At 38.0% G+C, this 18,328-nt stretch overlaps 1 protein-coding gene across 2 annotated transcripts; it reads right to left on the reverse strand.

Annotated features, from left to right (window-relative positions):
• Positions 1 to 250: 250 nt before the first annotated feature.
• On the reverse strand, positions 251 to 13,702 carry LOC124065199. 2 transcript variants are annotated; one of them, XM_046400380.1, is made up of 6 exons: positions 13,323 to 13,702; positions 5,805 to 6,221; positions 3,764 to 3,889; positions 1,991 to 2,041; positions 1,512 to 1,577; positions 251 to 1,374 (listed from the first exon to the last, which is right to left on the reverse strand). In XM_046400380.1, exons 1-6 carry the CDS (start codon positions 13,369 to 13,371, stop codon positions 1,301 to 1,303), a joined length of 783 nt encoding a protein of 260 aa, XP_046256336.1. In that variant the 5' UTR covers positions 13,372 to 13,702; the 3' UTR covers positions 251 to 1,300. The 2 variants fall into 2 exon arrangements, with proteins under 2 accessions (XP_046256336.1, XP_046256345.1); XM_046400389.1 differs by having other exon boundaries at positions 251 to 1,371; positions 13,323 to 13,698.
• Positions 13,703 to 18,328: the final 4,626 nt, after the last annotated feature.

Below are 18,328 nucleotides of genomic sequence, written 5' to 3' on the forward strand. Positions count from 1 at the left end.
TGACTGAAAGAAACATGAGAAGACAACAAGGAAGAGAAAGAGAGAAGATGACTGAGTGAGAGGGGGAAAGATATACAGGTTACGACAGAAATAACATTAACAGGAAGTTGGTGTCAACGGCAGAGGAAACCACATCTCTGCACTTAGTAACCACCTTCGTCTTTCACTGTCTCTCCTCCTCCTCTCTGTCTTCTTCAAAATCTACAACATTTTCCATTCATCTCCTTCAAAGGCAACAAATCAGGTCAAATACAACTTAGATCATTTTTATTGAATATAAACAGTTTGCAATGCTCATCAGAAGTCACAAACAAAAAAAAATAAAATTTGTTATATTACTATTATTATAATTCGGTGATTCAGATGAAATCGAATAAACTAAAGTTTTCGTGATTTTATTGTTTTATAAAAGGAACATTCCAAAATTTTGGAAACTACTCTTGCTGTCATCATTTGTGAGTTTCTCAGCTTTATTGCTGTTTATCTAGCATTGTAGGTCCTGAATGTGTTTAGCCTCACTAAGCAATTCAGTTCAATTTAATTTATATATGCAGTGCTAAATCACAACAAAAGGTATCTCATGATGCTTTCCAAATAGAGCAGTTCTGAACCATGAGAATACTGTAAGCTTAGCTAACGTAAAAAAAAATAAAAAAAATTATATATATATATACACCTTCTACCAACTCCAAAGCTGTATTATTGACATGTGGGTGCTTGTTAGCAAACAAATCACCATATGAGAGTCACTGAGCGAAGCTCCAAAATGGCAGCAACCATCAATCGGATTTGCTGGATGCCACATAGAGTCATTGCCCCCTGTGGTTCTTATTTAAGACATAGCTCCAATGCTAACTGCTGAGAATGGAATTTAACAACACAATGTACAGGAATGGTTAAACAGTGTGTTTCCCAAAACAGTGTAATGTTCCATTAAAATATCATATTTTAACACAAGGGGTCTCATAAGGGGTAGAATTAGTTAAGGTTATGGTGTCATTTTCAATGTTCATTTATAAAACAAGAGCTCAATTGATACAATACTTTCCACTATTTACATGGCTATAAATAATACATATTGGTTTGACTGAATTTTCAGTATGTGTTGTGGCAGATGCAGGTGTATCAAAAGATGAATGATCACTTTTCCATAATCATGAATAATGTCTTGGTAAGCAACAAACTGAAGATGTATTTGTGCACAAAGATACAATCTAGAAAAGATCACAAATGATTGTAAACATAATGTTAACGCATGTATAGATGATGGTGAGGATGAGGATGAGGATGAAGAGGCATGTCAGAAGTTGTAATCACTGTTCCGGTTGGATGAAGGCTCTCTGCTGTCACTCACTGCCAGTCGTTCCAGAGCTGCTTTGAGAAAACACAGGAAGAGCAGCCAGATTTAAACCGATAGAATGACTGCTGGAGGAGCAGTGAGCAAACTATATGGCTGTAGGGTTGGTTTAAAACTATGTCTGTGTGTGTGTGTGTGTGTGTGTGTGTGTTACCAGGGTAGGACAGTCTTGTCTCTCTGTCGTTGTTTTTTACTGCAGCTTTTCCTCGATGATACGACACTAAGACAGAGACAGAAACAGCCGAGAGACAAACAGGACTCAGTTAATCATTGTGATGTGTGTCTGTCTGCCCTCAGATCAAAGCCCACTGGTTCCTGTTAAATACTTAAGTCTTTATAAACGCCTCTCAAAAGCAGAGTTTCATTTTTTTAAAACAGCTGGTCGATTCAGCAAACTCCATGCAAGCAAGAGGAAATACTGCATTGTGTTGAGGACTGTACATTTGATGGAGTCAAAATACTGCGTCTTCTCTACAGTGCAACAGTCTGCCTCAATGATGCCTTCTGCATAGTTTTTGGAAAATACTCTATGACACAAGAGAGATTTCTGGTTTAAATCACCGCTTTCTTCTTTAAGACAGTGTGTGTACACATATCTATATTGGTACTGGAGAGAGAGAGAGAGAGACTCACCACTGTGACTCTGTGTGGGTCCAATCCATCGATTCTGCCTTCTGTCTGATACTGAAAACCAACAACACAGCAATCAAACCGCTGAGTGTGCATTCAAGTAAACACTGCAGGGATAATTCAGAAAACTGTAAGCCTGATTGTCTCTGACTCTGAAAGTTGTAGTCATTAGTAATGAACTCCAGGGGGCTCTCTTTGTGTGATAAATGCAGTGGCCTGGTGTATTTTGTACTGCAGTGACTTGCTGTGAATGTGTGCTCTTCTTCAACAGTTTCTTCCTGTAGACAGTGTGTACGCCAGTTTGTGAATAATATCATTCATTTCATTTAAAGGGTCACTTCACCCAGTTCAGAGGTGACTGACTATTGGACCCCTCCACACAATATCAGCTGTGTCTGTGGTCTGTCTCTTCTGCTCAGCTCTCTGTCCATCTTCTATTCTATTCTATTCTATTCTATTGTGTCGGAATCATTTGTATGTAAGACAAAGACTTTCTTGAACATAATCTGTAATCTGACAATCAAATCTGTAATCTGTGTCCACATGTATGTGTGTGTGTGTGTGTGTGTGTGTGTGTGTGTGTGTGTGTGTGTGTGTGTGTGTGTGTGTGTAGATTCACAGACAACAAGCCATCCAACCATCAGCTGTTCTATGATCTATCTATTCACCCTACTACCATCTGGAAAAAGACAGTGAAGTATCTATTAAGTTAACTATTCTATTATTTTATTTCTTTTTCCTGTGCTCTATAGCCACCTAATCTAATCTGTTCTTCTGTGCTCTTTGCACTGTGTGTTCTATTTAACTGCACTCCATTCTGTTCTATTCTGTTCTGTTCTTTTCTGTTCTGTTCCATATTAGTCTATTGTGCTCTGTTCTGTTCTATTTTACTGTGCTCTATTCTAATGAACACTATTCTATTCTGTTCTTCTGTGCTCAATTTTATTCAGTTGTACTGCATTCTGTTCTTTGTGTTTTATTTTGTTTGATTCTGTTTGATTCTATTCACATTGGTCCTACTGTGCTTTATTTTATTCTATGTGGTTCCACTGTGCTTGATTCTATTGTGTTCTATTGTGTTCTGCTCCATTCTCTTCTCTTCTCTTCTACACTGAAGAAACAGCAGTAAAAGTACTAACATGTTACATATCTTAGGGCCAGCTTCAGTCTATTTTCCATTTTTGTTCAGGCGTCCACTGTGATGAATGTCATTAAAAGGTTGACATCACCTGGAGCTGTTTCTTTGTCTCTTTGTAAATTGTTGTGTTGACAAATTCTGGTCAGTTCATGTTAAATCAAACTGAATTAAGTTCATACACAGGACTGTACCAGCTTAACCAGAAACCATGCCAACCCTAACACCAATATAATATAAAAATATAAAAATGCTATTTGAAATGTGAGTAAATACTTGAATATTTGACCTTAAAGAACTCTTTCTTCCAAAAAGCTTTCTTTGGATGAAAGGAAGTCTTAGTTTTACAAAGAGCCCTTGAAGAACCCTTTCTTCAAATGAGGGCGCTTCAGAAGCACATAGTCTTTGTGTCAGTCTGACAGAATCCTTTTGATTTCAGACAACAGTCTTTCTTGGACGTAACCTGTAATATGATGAGTCTTAATCTAAAAAATACGTATATGTGTGTGCATTCATGTGGCGTGCGAGAATGCAGGTGTTTCTGTAAAAACTTGGAGGCATGCAGATGTGTGAGTAAAACATGAGTGTGATCATGCATCATGTATGCAAGTCAGCAATAAGGCTTGTGTTTGTGTACTCACATCTCTTCTGCAGGACTTTGACGGTGGGTCTGGTGAAGCGAATCAGTAACAGGATCAGCAGTACACAGCAGAGTAAAGCTGTCACCACTTTGTAGGCCTGCAGCTGCCCCTGTGTATCTGGACGGACTGGAAACACACACACACACACACACACACACACACACACACACACACACACACACACACGTGGGTGTTCATCCGGTAACGAACTCCTAACCTAAAAGGGCCATGCAAAAGCATTCTTTGTTTTCTATCTAACCTGCCTGGCTTAGCTGAGGAACGAAGAAAGCCTGTTTGATCAAAAAATGATGCGGCTTTATTATTTTATGCTCACTGTTCTCCACATGAACTAATGAACCCCAAATTAATGGACTGTTCCATCATAATATACAGGAAATACTCATTTCTTCAAATCCCTCAGTCTTCAACACTGTGTGAATACTACAATAGTACACATGTGATGTGAGCTGAGAACGTTAACGTTAAGTTAACAGGTCAACATTTACAACTCAGGAGAAAGTCCTGAGTTTGTTTAATCCGTCCACCATCCATCTGTGGACTTTCCTGCTCTTTATACAATCTCACCAGACTTTTTTTATGACATTAAAGCCAGAAAAAGATTAATATGGATAGCATTACATGACAAAAGCAAAAAATGCATTGTAACATCACTTAAGACATTGGCAAGTTATTTATATGCCGTGTGGTGAAACCAGGCCCGTATTTTCAGATGAAAAATGGAGATTTTGGAAAAGGTAGAAGTCAAAAGCTATGTTGTATTCACCAGTGAAAGGAACGGAGCCCTCTAGACACCTTCAGACATGAACATCTCTTGTAATTATGAGGCTTTTAGCTCATAATTGCCATATAATGCTTCGGATCATCGGTGTTAGGTTGTTACAGCAGTCAGGTTAATATCAGAGGGGACACACAGATGGTAAACGTTAGGATTAAAGTTAGTACTAACTCTGTGTTTTTCTATTGGAAATGTGCAGTGAGCAGTTCAGAAGACAGATATCTGTTCTGTAGTTTTATGAGGCGGATCTATTCACAGTTACAATACTCATCAGATTAGGCTCGACTCAGCTACTCGACAGGATCAGTCACGCTGCTGCTGATTGACGGGGTTACCGTGCAAACAGGTCCTGGTTAACTGTCAGCTGTTGACAGAAAACACTGAAATAGCCATCTTTGTGATGCAACACTTCTTATTTTCAGGTGATTATGCACATATGAAAACATAACTATGAATATTATATTCCATTTCCCAAGTCCCCCCACATCACAGTGGACTTTAAATCAGAATTTTGCCATTTTGGCCGCTTCTTCAGATCAGGAAAAAAAAAAGAAAAGAAAACTGAGTCATTATCTTCTCTTCGCCTTGTCTGGGTGGCTGCATGACGTGACACCAGTTTCCAGGCAGCGGGTTAACACTGAGGTATGCAGAGATCACAAGTTCTTGTTGATCTCGTCTCGTGGAGCGTTCGTTTGAGCTTGTGCAACCATTTCAAATGGGCTGTGCACTGACAATCTTACCTTAGCCACTGCAGTAGAGATTGAATCTTGAAAAGAGTGTAAATAACATCAGTTTGGGATCTTGGGACTTTCGGAGACTTGTGGGCTAGATGCGTTGTAAGGAGTTGTTTTATGTTTTTTTCTAGTTGTATTTTTACATTTTAAAACAAATTCGCTGCTTCCTCACTTGTGTATGAGAATGCTGCAATGACGATTCACTATGAATGGTTTGTGGACATTATTAAATACAGATGCATTTTTAGAAATTATCATTCAAATTGTTCAAGTTCAGATACTGAAACTATTATAACTACGGGTATTGTTGTGTCTAAAATGTCCAAATAGAAATAGACTGACTAGATTTTTAAATGTTACCGTTTGTAGGAGGTGTTTCACAGTATCAGGGTGTCTTTGTCTCCTGTGGTTATACGCTGCTTCATGTGAGCCTCTAAGATGTTTACTGGAGATAAAATGTCAGACTACAAGAGGACACTTCCAAACAACAGCACACAGACAGTAAACCAACCTGTGCATTCGACCCTCAGCGTCAAACAGCTGCTCTTCATCTCTGCTCCACTCTCCCCGATGTGAAAACTGTTCTCTGTTCTTCTGCCTTTCCTCCAATTTGGCGGGCCTTCACAACCTGTCTTGGTCTGACACACATTTCCCAGAAAATTCCACACATTTTTGTTGTCGGTGTGACACACAGGTGTGGAGGATCTGGAGGGACTGTAGATGTTCAGACGAACATCTCCTTCACATCCTTTCGTCCATGTGACTGTGAGGAGGCCCAGGGTGGGTGCAGGGCTACTGGTGTTGACGATGGGGGCAGAAGTGGTTGCTGGAACATCAGCAAGGCACAAACAGTTTTTGTTGGTGCTGTTGGTCTGAGTAGGGATGGCGGTCACATTGAGGTCTGGCTTCGATGATGTTTCTGTGGATTCTGGAAGACAAACATGAGTTAGTATGGAGAACATTCATGGTGCGCTCAAGCTTTACGAGTGATAATGTGTGTGCTTTGGGACGTTCTCGCCATGTGTTTGTCCATTCAGGCAACATACAAGCAAGATTAGTTTCTTGGCGGAGGGTGTGGGGGGCATATGCAGCATGAGAGGAAGACCGACAGACGCTTAACTGGTGCTGAAAAAAATTCTCCTACCATCCCTGCAATTTGAGGGAAAAAATTACTTGTCTTTACTAACAGATGGCTCTTCAAAAAGGTGCTAGAAGGAGAGGTCAGGAAAATGAAAGGTTTACTGAGTTTACAATTTAGAATTTAAAAGACACAAAGGCACACAAAGAATAGACAGATATGTAAACGTAGCATAAAAATGTTCCAATAACCATAAAAAAGTCATGAGACGAAGAATACAGAAAACCCAAAGGCAACAGCACCATAAAGTCCTGTGGTCACATAGCAGGGCTTTCAGTAGTGGAAACACACAGTATCACAGCAGTTTGTCAAATAATGATGAAATTGAATCTTTAGGATTTGTGTACATGAACACAAATTGTCTGTTATTTTTTTCGTGACAGTCATCACAATTTAAAACAGAAAATTGTGTCCATGTACATGAATCCTAAAAGAGAAAATGAAGTCACCATTTCACAAACTGTTTTATTTTTAATATTTGACTGAAATCATTTTTTTATATATTCTTTCGATTCTCTGGATAAAACCTAACCACATATGGGAAGTGAACCCCGGATTTCATTCCTTGATGTTGCAAGGACACCGTAGACCTGGACCACCTCCCCACGACTCCAGTGCGGTTCGTAAATGTAGTGTTTCAGTCACTGAAACGTGGTGCAGACTCAGACATTAGCCGTGCTGACAACGGAAAGAAAACTGAAAATTTGTGTCCAAGGATCCTATACAATATATTTCATGACTACTTCATAAACTGCTGTGATACTATGTTGAACTCTAAGCTGTGCAGCTGTACTGCTGCCCGTAGCCTGACTGAGTACAACCATACAAGTATGAGCAGCTTCAGTTCAGTTGCAGAAACACTGACATTCAGTCATTCACATGGCTAATAAAGGACATGGAAGAATGACAATAATAATAATAGGTCCTAAAATATGCCCATGTGACGGGAAGTGGTCCAAAAATTGATCCTTAAGGTACACTGCATGTTATGTGTATGAGAAGCACACCAATATTCTTTCACAAATACACACCCACTATTTTACTCAAGAATGTGTCATGGTGAGTGGGCAACAAACAGCATCATTAATGCTTATTTTGCTCCTGCTGATAAATGATAATAATAATAATAATAGTAGTAGTAAGAAATAAACACATTTTGAATACTTGTATCAAACAAAATCATGAGGTCATTCTACAAACAGTTCAGGAAATGCTCTGCAAAAAGAATAAATAAAAAAACAGACAGAAAAGCATTTACCCATCATAATGATTGTGCCATGCAGATTAGTTTTCTACCAAAACTGGTTCTCACTAAATACAGTCACAGCTCTCACAGCAGTCAGTTTGTCAAATGTCACTTTTCTGATGCTTTCAACACCGCAAACCTGTTTCAATTCAGCTCCGCTGTGTTGGGGTGGCAGCATTGATTTCAAAGCCTCTGCAAACAGAACTGAAACAGTCTGCACGGCCAGATATTATATGGAAATGTGATTTGTGATGCAAGTAACAACTAACAATTTAGTTTACAACCTTATTTGTTTAATATCAGCATTAAAACTTCAATTCTTATATATTACAGAACAAATGAACAAATAATTACAAATAACAAGTATTTCACAGGAAGGGTGTAACCAGTGGTGGCAGAAATACTGTGACACTTCAGAGAAAAGTAAACAAGTAAAGTAATAAAACTTATTGTGCAGCAGAATACTATTTAACAATAAAAGTGTGTCAACTGACATTTTACACCACTCTCAGTTAAAAGGAAAAAAAAGTTCACGGGGTTAGCTACTATAACTTAAAATAACACAATATGTTTCATGTACTAGAAATTAATTTTCTGTCTTTTGTTTATCCATCCATCCATTTTCTATACCGCTTATCCGTCAGGTTCGCGGGGGAGCTGGAGCCTATCCCAGCTGACTACGGGCGAGAGGCGGGGTTCACCCTGGACTGGTCGCCAGTCAATCGCAGGGCTGTTTTTTGTTTTTTGTTTTTTTGTTTGTCTTTTAAATACAGTTTTTAAGATTTCTTAATGTCTTTTTTTTTTAAATGTATTTACGCTCTTTGAATTGCTTTATGTCAGAATGGTGCTACATAAATAAACTTGCCTTGGCCATTTTTAGTCAACTGCCAACATTTAAAATGTCAGTAAGAATGACAACAAACAGCACTGTGTTTAACTTTGAAAAATACACTAAGCAAACTTTTTTCAAAATTGTTTTGCTCAAGAGCAAAGACGGGGAGAACTGGGAGCTTGCATTGTACATCACTGGAATGAGTGGTAAGAAATTATTTTTGCTAATACGTCTTAAAAGTAGTCTTTGTTTTTGTTTTACAGAGGCAGCTCAGTGAAGTTAACTGGCACTGAACCTTTGTGGCGTGCTGTTCTCATTTAAAATTGACACAGGGTTGAGGGTTGGTCAGCAACAGCTGAGTGGGACGGCTGTTTGACAATTATGATCAAAATTCAGGTCACGGAATTATTTGAAAAATAAAAGCAAATTGGCTCAAAATGAATGCCATCTTGATGTTTAAGGCCTATGTTTAAGTTAATTTTTAAATTATTTTAGTAATTTTTCACTGTTTGTTATTTGAGCGACGGCCGAACAGAATATTCTGTGTCCGGGTGCACTCTGCATAGAGGCACACTGAGAATACTACATGTATGCATTACTTTGCGCACTGTGCACAGAAAATGAAGAGTTTGTTGCAGGTAAGGGGATTCAAAATCTGTATTAGTAATCTGAATATGTAATCACTTTTGTTTTGTTTGAGAGCTACTTCCTGTTGAAAGTCTGCACATATTTGATTTAATGTGTTCATAGGGGAACAGGTTCAGTATTGTCATATATATATACATATATATATATATACATACATATAAATATCTATATGTTGTTTATGGTTATTTGGGCATTACGTTTTTGATCAAACGTACTGCCCAAATAACTTGGAGCTATGTGTTAATTAATGTCATTAATTTTCACAGGTTGTCAGTTTGTAAAGACATGTTTGAGTAGAAAAGAAGTTAAAATACAGAATTTAGAAGTTATCTAAAAGATATAATTTGATCACTCCATATTGCTGCAACTTTCAGATTAAGACTCGTGTTTGTTGTTCTAAATTAACTGGGTCTGTTGGAGTATTAAAGTTAAGTTGAGTTTAATTTATTTCTATAGAGCATATAAAACAACATGAACTGACCAAAGTGCTTACACAGGCGAGCAGAGCAGACAATAAAAATCCTGCATATACCCAAGCAGATAACATCAACATAACAGATTCAAGATAACATCAATGGGTCATGTAACAACGAGTAAAGCAATCAGTGTCAGAGCCCATTAAGCAGTTCCATGTTAAGTATGATCAAAAGCCAAAGAAACAAGGTGGGCAAAGCAGATCTGAAGTGATGGGGCAGTTTGTCTGAGCCCACAACTGAGAATGCACCATCATCCTTAAGCTTTCACCAAGCCTTTAGGATGACCAGAAGCAACTGGTCAGAGGATCTGAGTGCTTTTGATGCGGTGCAGGGAATCAAAAGTTCAGATAAATAAGAAGCAGTCAGACCATGAAGTGCTTTATAAACAAATAGTTACAGTGACGGGGACTCAGTAGAGGGAGGCAAGTACAGCGAAAATAAGCTCACACTTACGGAAACCAGGTAAAAACTTTGCAGCAGCGCTCTGCACATACTGCAGATGTGACAGTGAAGACTGACTGACTCCTGTGTACAGGGAGCTGTAGTAGTCAAGGCGGGAGGTCATAAAAGCATGGCTTACTTTTTCAGAAACTTCTTTTTATCTTTCAAACTTAAATGCAAAATCAAAATTCACCCCAAGGCGATAAAATATGCATGCAAATATCACCTTTTATTTAGATTTTTATTCAGAGTGTACACACTTCATATTATATCTACAATATTATAAGCATCGTGTCTTATAAACCCTATGTAAAACTGATTAAATGAATTTGCAAATAACTAACAGTTAGATGAATGCAGTAGAATATTTCCTTATGTATTGGAGTACGTAAAGTAAATGACACATATATGTGTGCGTGTGTGTGTAACAAAAATATTCAAGTAATGTACATCTCAGAATTGAAATTAAGTGCAGTAACTGAGTAAATGTTACTTTGTCACTCTGGAAGCAGCGTAATGTCACTGCATCCCAATCCAGAGGAGTCCTCGACAAAGTAGGAACATGCTGATATTCAACAGATAACTTTGTTAATATTATCCTTAACTTGATTATTTCACCTATTTGCTGAGTCGAATGAGGTCCTTATATGTACGTACTCTATGTGTGCATTTCTCACGTATTGATGCATGAATGACCGCAGGATTAGTAAGTAAAAATGCAGAATCATTTTCAGATTATTTTTTCTTTCCCTTATTTATTCATTGTTTTTTTACTTAGCAAATGTAAAAATGAATTTAAAACAAAAAGGAGAGGAGTTGCAAGCGAAGTGACAAAGACATGATCCCTTACCAGCTTCCCAGCACTCCCACCTGAGCTGCAGTTCGCAGACCCAGCTAATTATATTTTATAAAGATAAGCGACCCACTAAGTGTGCCAACATGAAAAATGCCAGGACCCTGAAACTGAAGCAGCTAAATGGAATTAATCCAGTGGTCACAAACAGATAGACTGCTTTGTCAACATTAAATATTCTTTATATTCTTAAAAACATTCAAGTTTATTTTCAAAAGTTTCCTAGTTTTATCTTAACAAAGTGTGGAGGCGGATTTTGTATAATGGATCTTTGACTATTTTGGAGTGGAATGTGAAGTCCACTCGGAGTTCGATTCCTGTGAGCTGGATCTTAGTCGTGCATTTCGACAAAGGTATAACAAAGTTCTAAACATTTCTGGTCTGGATTTATCCCACGGTAATCGATTTATCTCTAACTGTTTTATGGCCGATGTTTGGTTTCCATTTACAGTGAAAAATAAGGACTCAGTACTTTATAGGAAGTCAAATCTGATGTGTACAAGTAAATTAAAAACATCATCATTAAAATAAATATTAAGAATATTTACTTTGTAAATAATTAGCAAATCTGTTTATCAGAGTAATATAGTCTCACTCGTGATTTGATTCTACCAAGTACTTAGTCATCTTTGTTTTGTTGTTTGTTGTTTCAACCGTAAAGCTGCCTCGGTGAATCAGTAATGAATTCAGTGCCACACGTTTAGCAGCTGCTAAGGTTCCACAGCTAACAAGGAGGCCTTACCAGCTGTTCAGACAGCAAACAGCTCCGTACTAGAGAAACACAACGCCATTGGTGAGAAGGTGTTGTTTTAGGTAACGGCGAGATGATGATACAGTTCAGGAAGGCGAGTTTGAGTACGATAACGGACACTCAAACCCATCACAAAGGTTTATGTTCTGTGGAAAGTTATCATGCTGAGTTATTTTATCCACATGATACTAATCCATAATAATTTACTCTACTTTAATTAACTTTAATTTTTACAAAGCCATCAAGTTGAAAGGTGCAGGTACAAATGTGATGCATCGCCTCAGTGTGACAATGTACTGCGACAACTGACGGATAACTTCTTTTGCTGGATTCCTCATTGTGCAGTGTGATCCCTCTTTGCTAATGCAATGGGCTCATTGGAATGAGTGAAGGACCTGCAGTTTTTCATGCAAAGCAAAACACGGTCACCATTCCTCTGCTATTTAAAGTATGACAAGATACATAAGCTACATCTGGGAAGCCTGGCAGGCATTGTATTTTGTATATTGTAGTTTAGTCTATTTATTTTTTTACAGCACACACACAAAATAGTGCTTGATGTTCTCAGTTTTATTTCTGGCTTCACAGCATTTGAAGCAAACAGTATGACTAATTAACATAAAGTCTGAGACTACTCCATGGAAAGCACAATACTGAGGTATTAGATGGAACGGCGGCATGATTAATGCCATCAGGTCCATCTTGTGATCGACAAAGCCTTATGTCGACTATGAGAAAGGTCTCCTGACTTTGGGAGAATGTACAACTTTATGCTGGCAGACAAGCTGCAGGTTAAACCAGGTCAAGAGGCCTTAAACAGACTGAGGTGAAACAATATCCAACGCGAAAGAGACGAAAAATCTGAACCACAAGAACAGCCTCATTATGTTTGCACAATAAGCACACGTTAACTTCATGCATGCATGATGGATCTGGAAATGATGTTGTTCAAGAGGATACTATCGTGTTATGACTAGCATTACCAGTGAATGCTAACATTTGAAAGTGCATATTTTTCAGCTTGACTTTCATGTAGTAATTTTGTGAGATAACCCTCTATACAGTTTAAACTGTGAGCCGCAGACTTCACCTCTTTAAATCCTTATGTGAATCAAACCCATTATATTTAGATGTAGCACATACCATAATCAACATAAAAGCCAGCTCTAGCGAGCAGCCTTCAGGCTAGCTTCAGGCTAGTGTTGGCACCCGGAATTAGCCATTCAGCAGGATTTTGGCATAAACTGGCAACCGGGTGATGTGGATTAAAGATACTGGTCTGCCCATATATTTTGACAAAAGGGAAAGGTCTTCACCCAAAATCAACACTCTTGATGTGAAAATGTTTACATTTTTTATCATTCAGTGTTGTCTTGCCTCATATTTGTCTCATTTGTGAAGTATTAGATGTATCAAAATATGTGTATTTTCTTATATAATTTTGTGTTTTTTGCCTTAGTGGTAGCTTTCACACTTTAATGTTGTATGACTTGTCAGTTCAGTTCAGTTCAGGCCTGGGAATGTCCCAGTATCTCACTAGGCTAAGGCTAGTGTCATACCAAATTAATTAATGAATTCATTAATTCATGCCTGATTGTTGTATTTTTCAATATTCCATATGTTCCAAAAATAAAGTGCACTCACCAGCAGTAAGTAAAAAAGTCGAGATGATCATAACAGTCCTGAGATCCATCACAGTAACAACTGAACAACAAGTGAAGGGAGAAGACGGATAGAGAGACAGAGAGGAGGAGAACAGACGACACAAATCAGATCAAGACGCTGACAACAGAAAAACTGATGAGAAAGGAAACGGTGCAGAGGTGTAAAACTCCTCAACCTCTCTCTCTCCCTCTCTCTCTCTCTCTCTCTCTCTCTCTCACTCTCTTTCTCTGTCTCTCCAAACAGTGAATCACTTCATCCCCAGCCTGCATCTGCTGGTGCTTGTGCAAAACTGCAGATTTCCTCCCTTCAAAGCGAGCTGGGTGTAGAGAGGCAGAGAGGGGTGGGGAAAATAAGAAATGATGATAAGAAGGGAGGAAGGAGGAAGAGGTAGGAGGAAGAGGTTAAGGGAAGAGTTATATGACTCTAGACTAATTTTACTTTTTTCTACATGTTTGTGAGTCATGGGCCTCTGCTATGTGTCAGAGTACATGAACACAATAAAGCTTCACCAAGGAAAGCAGGGGGGATGGAAAATAACATGCTTGATGAACTGAATAGGAAATGTAATACTGCAAGAGATACTACACCAAACACCTTGCTAAATATTTGTTCACTTCCTCACGTACTACAGGTTACAGTTAAGGTTAGATGTAGTTAAAGGGGCAAGTTGTAAAATATTTCCAGAATTCGAAGCTAGCTCCGAAACTATAGAGGGCAGCATATCACCAGAGTAACCACAAACCGCTGCTCACTATGCTGTTTGCTTCAGTTATCTTTGGCTGTAGGTATAGCTACTGTTAGCTCAGTTAGCCATTGAGCTATTGGCTCCATAGCTGACTGGATCATGCTGTGACCGCAGCCTCAAATCACACAGCAAGTCACTGCAGGCAATGGGGCTCAGAGGGCTCAATGGGGATAAGAGTGGCAGAGGCCAGTTTGGCGACTGAGGATATATTAGATAATGATGATAACGAAATGATTTCCAGCAGCTCAGATGAGCACTGTGACTCCGGGGTCCAGAAGACCTGGCAGGTGGAGACCGGGAAGAGGTGAAGAAGCAGAGGGGTTGGATATCAGCAGCAGGTGAAACTGGAGTGTAAAGCTGGAATATTTTATATTTGATGTAATATTTGGACCAAACTAGAGGTGATTGTAGAGAGATACACCAAGACGGTTTCACTGAGTTTTATTTTGTTAATGTCTTGTTTGAACGAAGATGAGTTGACAAGACAGTTGAACTTATCATAGTTGTGAAAAGAGGAATTTCAGAAGGTGTACGGTTATATTTTTCTGTTTAGTAAGGAAAACAGGTGTCAGAATATTTAGTTTCTTGACATTTTGTGGGTTGGTTTTGTTTATTTATTAGGCTAAACCCAAGGAGAACTTGTGAATCCTTGCAAACTTGCAGCTCACATCTCCCAGCTGAAACTACTGTCTATCACCTACAGAGGTACAAAGGTACGAAGTGCTATTACGAGACAGGATGGGCCAGGCTAGCTGGTTAGCATGCTAACTTAAGTAGATATTTCGGCAGCATAAGACACAGATATAATGTCAACATTGCTGGCAAACAAATTAAGGCCATATCTTACAACTCACACCTTCAAGGTAGTGTTTCCATGTTTAGAAACCACAAAGTACTCCTTATTTTGTCTGTCAGTTTCTAGTGTAAAGTATTACCAAAACTATATTTCAAAGGTGATAACTGGATGATTGTTTGGTCATATTCTTTTTTTCTATTTATCTGCTCTAGAGCTAGGCATCTGAGAATTTTACTTTATGTTGTACTCTGTTTAATTGTACATGTGACAATAAACCTTCACGTTCAAACAGGTGATGTCAGTTACATAGTAGTATCTGTGTACATTTTAAAATTCATGAATGTCAGCTACCTTAAGTCATAAATACATCTTATATAAGGATAAAGATATTAAGAGCCTGTTCATCCTGCTGCTGTGTGGGAAAAGATGGCGCTGTACGACCAGACTACAGAGCAGGTTCTTTCCTCAGGCCACGAGACTACTCAGCTCAGTCTCCGCACCACAAGAAGATGTTGTTTTTTTGTTAGCTGATTATTTATTACTTATTCATTAGCTTGCATAGTTTTTCGTTACTGTGTGTAAAACAAACAACTACCTGGAATCCGTTACACAATTCTGTGCCGTATAAACTGCATTAATTTTGAGTTAAACTGAATGTTGGATGTTGAGTAACATTGTATCAGTAAACCTCCTGAGTCTGATTCTGGGTTTTCTGAATTGAGCAAAAGTGGGATTTACTGTTTATTTCATTTGTAAGGTTGGAAAACGACCTTATCCCACACAGTCTAACAAAATCATCTAATTGAAGAAAAGTGTATTGGATGACGATAAAATAAAATAAAAACAATGATTTTTTGCTTGATGTAAACATCATATATTTGATCAATGAATATGAGTTTGATTTTAACACTGAATGAAATGTTTCACATGGAAATATTCTACATTACACATTTCCCCCAAATTCAGCTGACATATGACATGGTGTATGCTGACAAAGACGTGTGGGTTTGAAGAACGCTTGTTTGTAAAGAAGTCGCAATGACTGGACTAGCAGCAGGCGTAGATCTTCTACTGATGATGTTGAAATGACAGCACAGGTAGTGTGACTGAATTTATTTATTATGTTTTTTTGTTTTTCATAGAAGTCAGGACTTAGGTTACTTCTTAAAACTATGTGTTCAGTAATTTTATTGTTGTTAATTTTATTGAGTTAACTTAACTGACTTGCTGACATATACAGTATTAACACATTACTGCTGGTAAGTGTAGATTATTTTTCAATGTATTTTAATAATAGCTGTGCAGACAAATCCTCTGAGAGTGCGTCTTCTACAGTGTGTGTCAAATAACACCAGACAGTGGTTTACTACTTTTACTTACCACTGAATGTAGGCAGCATCTTCTCATGTCCATATAAACAAAACTTCACTGAAGAGAAAAACAACAACAACAGAGAAGTTGTATAACATTAAATTAAGGAAAATGATGGAGAAAAGAAAATACTTTTAATAAAGTGTACAATACTATTATGACATCGCACAAAGCTGTACAAGGAAAAGCTGAAGAAGTGGATCTTGTATTTGATGAATCATTTTTATAATTTATTGGTTTGGGTGTTTTGTTTACTTATATACCATAAATATATAATTATTTGTTTTTGTATCTCTTCCTTTCCTGTTTTTCCATACATACTATATGGACGTACAACAATGTGCCTGTGTTACATATTACAGTGCCTGGTAATACATGCAGGGTTAGTGCAAGTCTAATAGGAACTGTATGATACAGTGTATCAATACTATCTAATATCAATACTATCTAAAGTATGTAAGTATGTTAGTAGTATACAGTGACATTGGTACTCTTCAGAAAATAAGGGGCTAAAGTCTTCAAACGTACAAACAGCTAATGGAGCTGCCAACGTGCCAACGGAAGCACTGAGGAATCCACCATGAAAGTCATCCATCATACATTTCACACTGATCCTACCTCAACACCGTAAAGGCGTTGTGTTTCAACCCTACAGCTTTCACCTAAAGTCTTTCTCTACACATTGCATTTAGATGCGTTTTTTCTTCTTCTTCTTCTTTTGTTTTTTTTTTTTTTACCTGTATCAGCATCCTGTGTAACTTTTAATTTTCATGCTAAAATAGATGCTAAAATCTTACTCACTTACCTTCATCGGCACAAAGCGGAGACCACGAGCAGACCACCGTGACCGTGACTGGACATGCTGTGTGTTAATAATCACACTAAACAACACTAAATCAGTGAGATGGATGCATGATACAGTTCATCTGTGTCTGGGCAGTTTCAACATTCAGTAACACTTGCAGATGTTTACAGAAGTTATGCAACTCATTAATGGGTGACTTTAGTTGCTTTATTTGATAGCCTACCTAATGTGCTACAATGATTTCAGACATTTTATTTGAGTGCACACAAATGGAATGAAAAGTGCTGTTGTGTGGATTCCAAAGAATGTAAACTAAAACTAATGTACCATGATGCATTGCTTTACCCCTGTAAGATGACAAGTTTCCAAGTACTACTCAGTGTGTCGAACGTTGAAGTGCGAATGAGAAGCGATTTCTGTTCTGAATTTCAAACACATCATCTCTTGGTTCTGCTACAAGGGAAAAATATCTTCTCCTGACTCATCTCGGGTTTAACCTCACACAGCACTACTCTATCACCTCCGTTGCTCTCGTTTTCTCTCACCCCCCACCACTACTTTACGGAGCCGTAAAGACGGCAAAAACCCCGTAGACTTTCACCTCCCCCTCCTCCTCTCTGCTCTGCACCTTCTTTCTCACAAGGAGGGAGCTGCCACTGTTCAATCAGGCACATATCACCCAGGTCAATTAAAGCTTTGAAAGTAACGTTTGAAATAGCTTAATGTTAATGTTAACTGGCAGATATTCTGCCGATTGTTTATAGCTGTGTCTCCAGGGTTGGGTGGTAACGCTTGAATATCAGGATTATGTAATCAGAAAACAAAACATAGCTAACTGTAATCAGCCCCGATTACATTTGGATAAAATTTAGACTTAGATTCTATTTACAATGCCACAGATGCCATATTTTTGATAAATTTTGCTGATTTTTAAAATTATGAAACTTTGTTGACGACTTTGAATATGAATGATTGACTGCATATTAACATAAATTACTAATCTCAGATTGAGGGGACAAAGCGTCAATGATGATTTAAATGATATGGCTTTGTTTTTAACACTCATATAGAAGTTTTTATTGGTTTTTATTTAGATTGAAAATGGAAGATGAACATTTAGACAAAGTGTTCCTCTTGTGTTGCAAAGTCCTCCATGTGGTCTTTGGTTGAAAAACAAAACAAAACAAACAAACAAAAAAAAGCAGCAGCAACAAACAGCAAACAACAAAAGAAAACGGAACACCAGGACTCAGATGTTTGTTTGTGGC

Source organism: Scatophagus argus, chromosome 2 (genome assembly GCF_020382885.2).
Source record: "Scatophagus argus isolate fScaArg1 chromosome 2, fScaArg1.pri, whole genome shotgun sequence".
NCBI lineage: Eukaryota > Metazoa > Chordata > Actinopteri > Scatophagidae > Scatophagus > Scatophagus argus.

Excerpts from the sequence above, each read along its gene's own strand:
- LOC124065199 (XM_046400380.1), bottom strand. The coding sequence starts at position 13,371 with ATGGATCTCAGGACTGTTATGATCATCTCGACTTTTTTACTTACTGCT. Across the intron at positions 6,222-13,322 it reads GACTTTTTTACTTACTGCTG|AATCCACAGAAACATCATCG; the intron begins GTGAGTGCACTT and ends TTTGTCTTCCAG. Across the intron at positions 1,578-1,990 it reads ACCCACACAGAGTCACAGTG|TGTCGTATCATCGAGGAAAA; the intron begins GTGAGTCTCTCT and ends TCTCTGTCTTAG.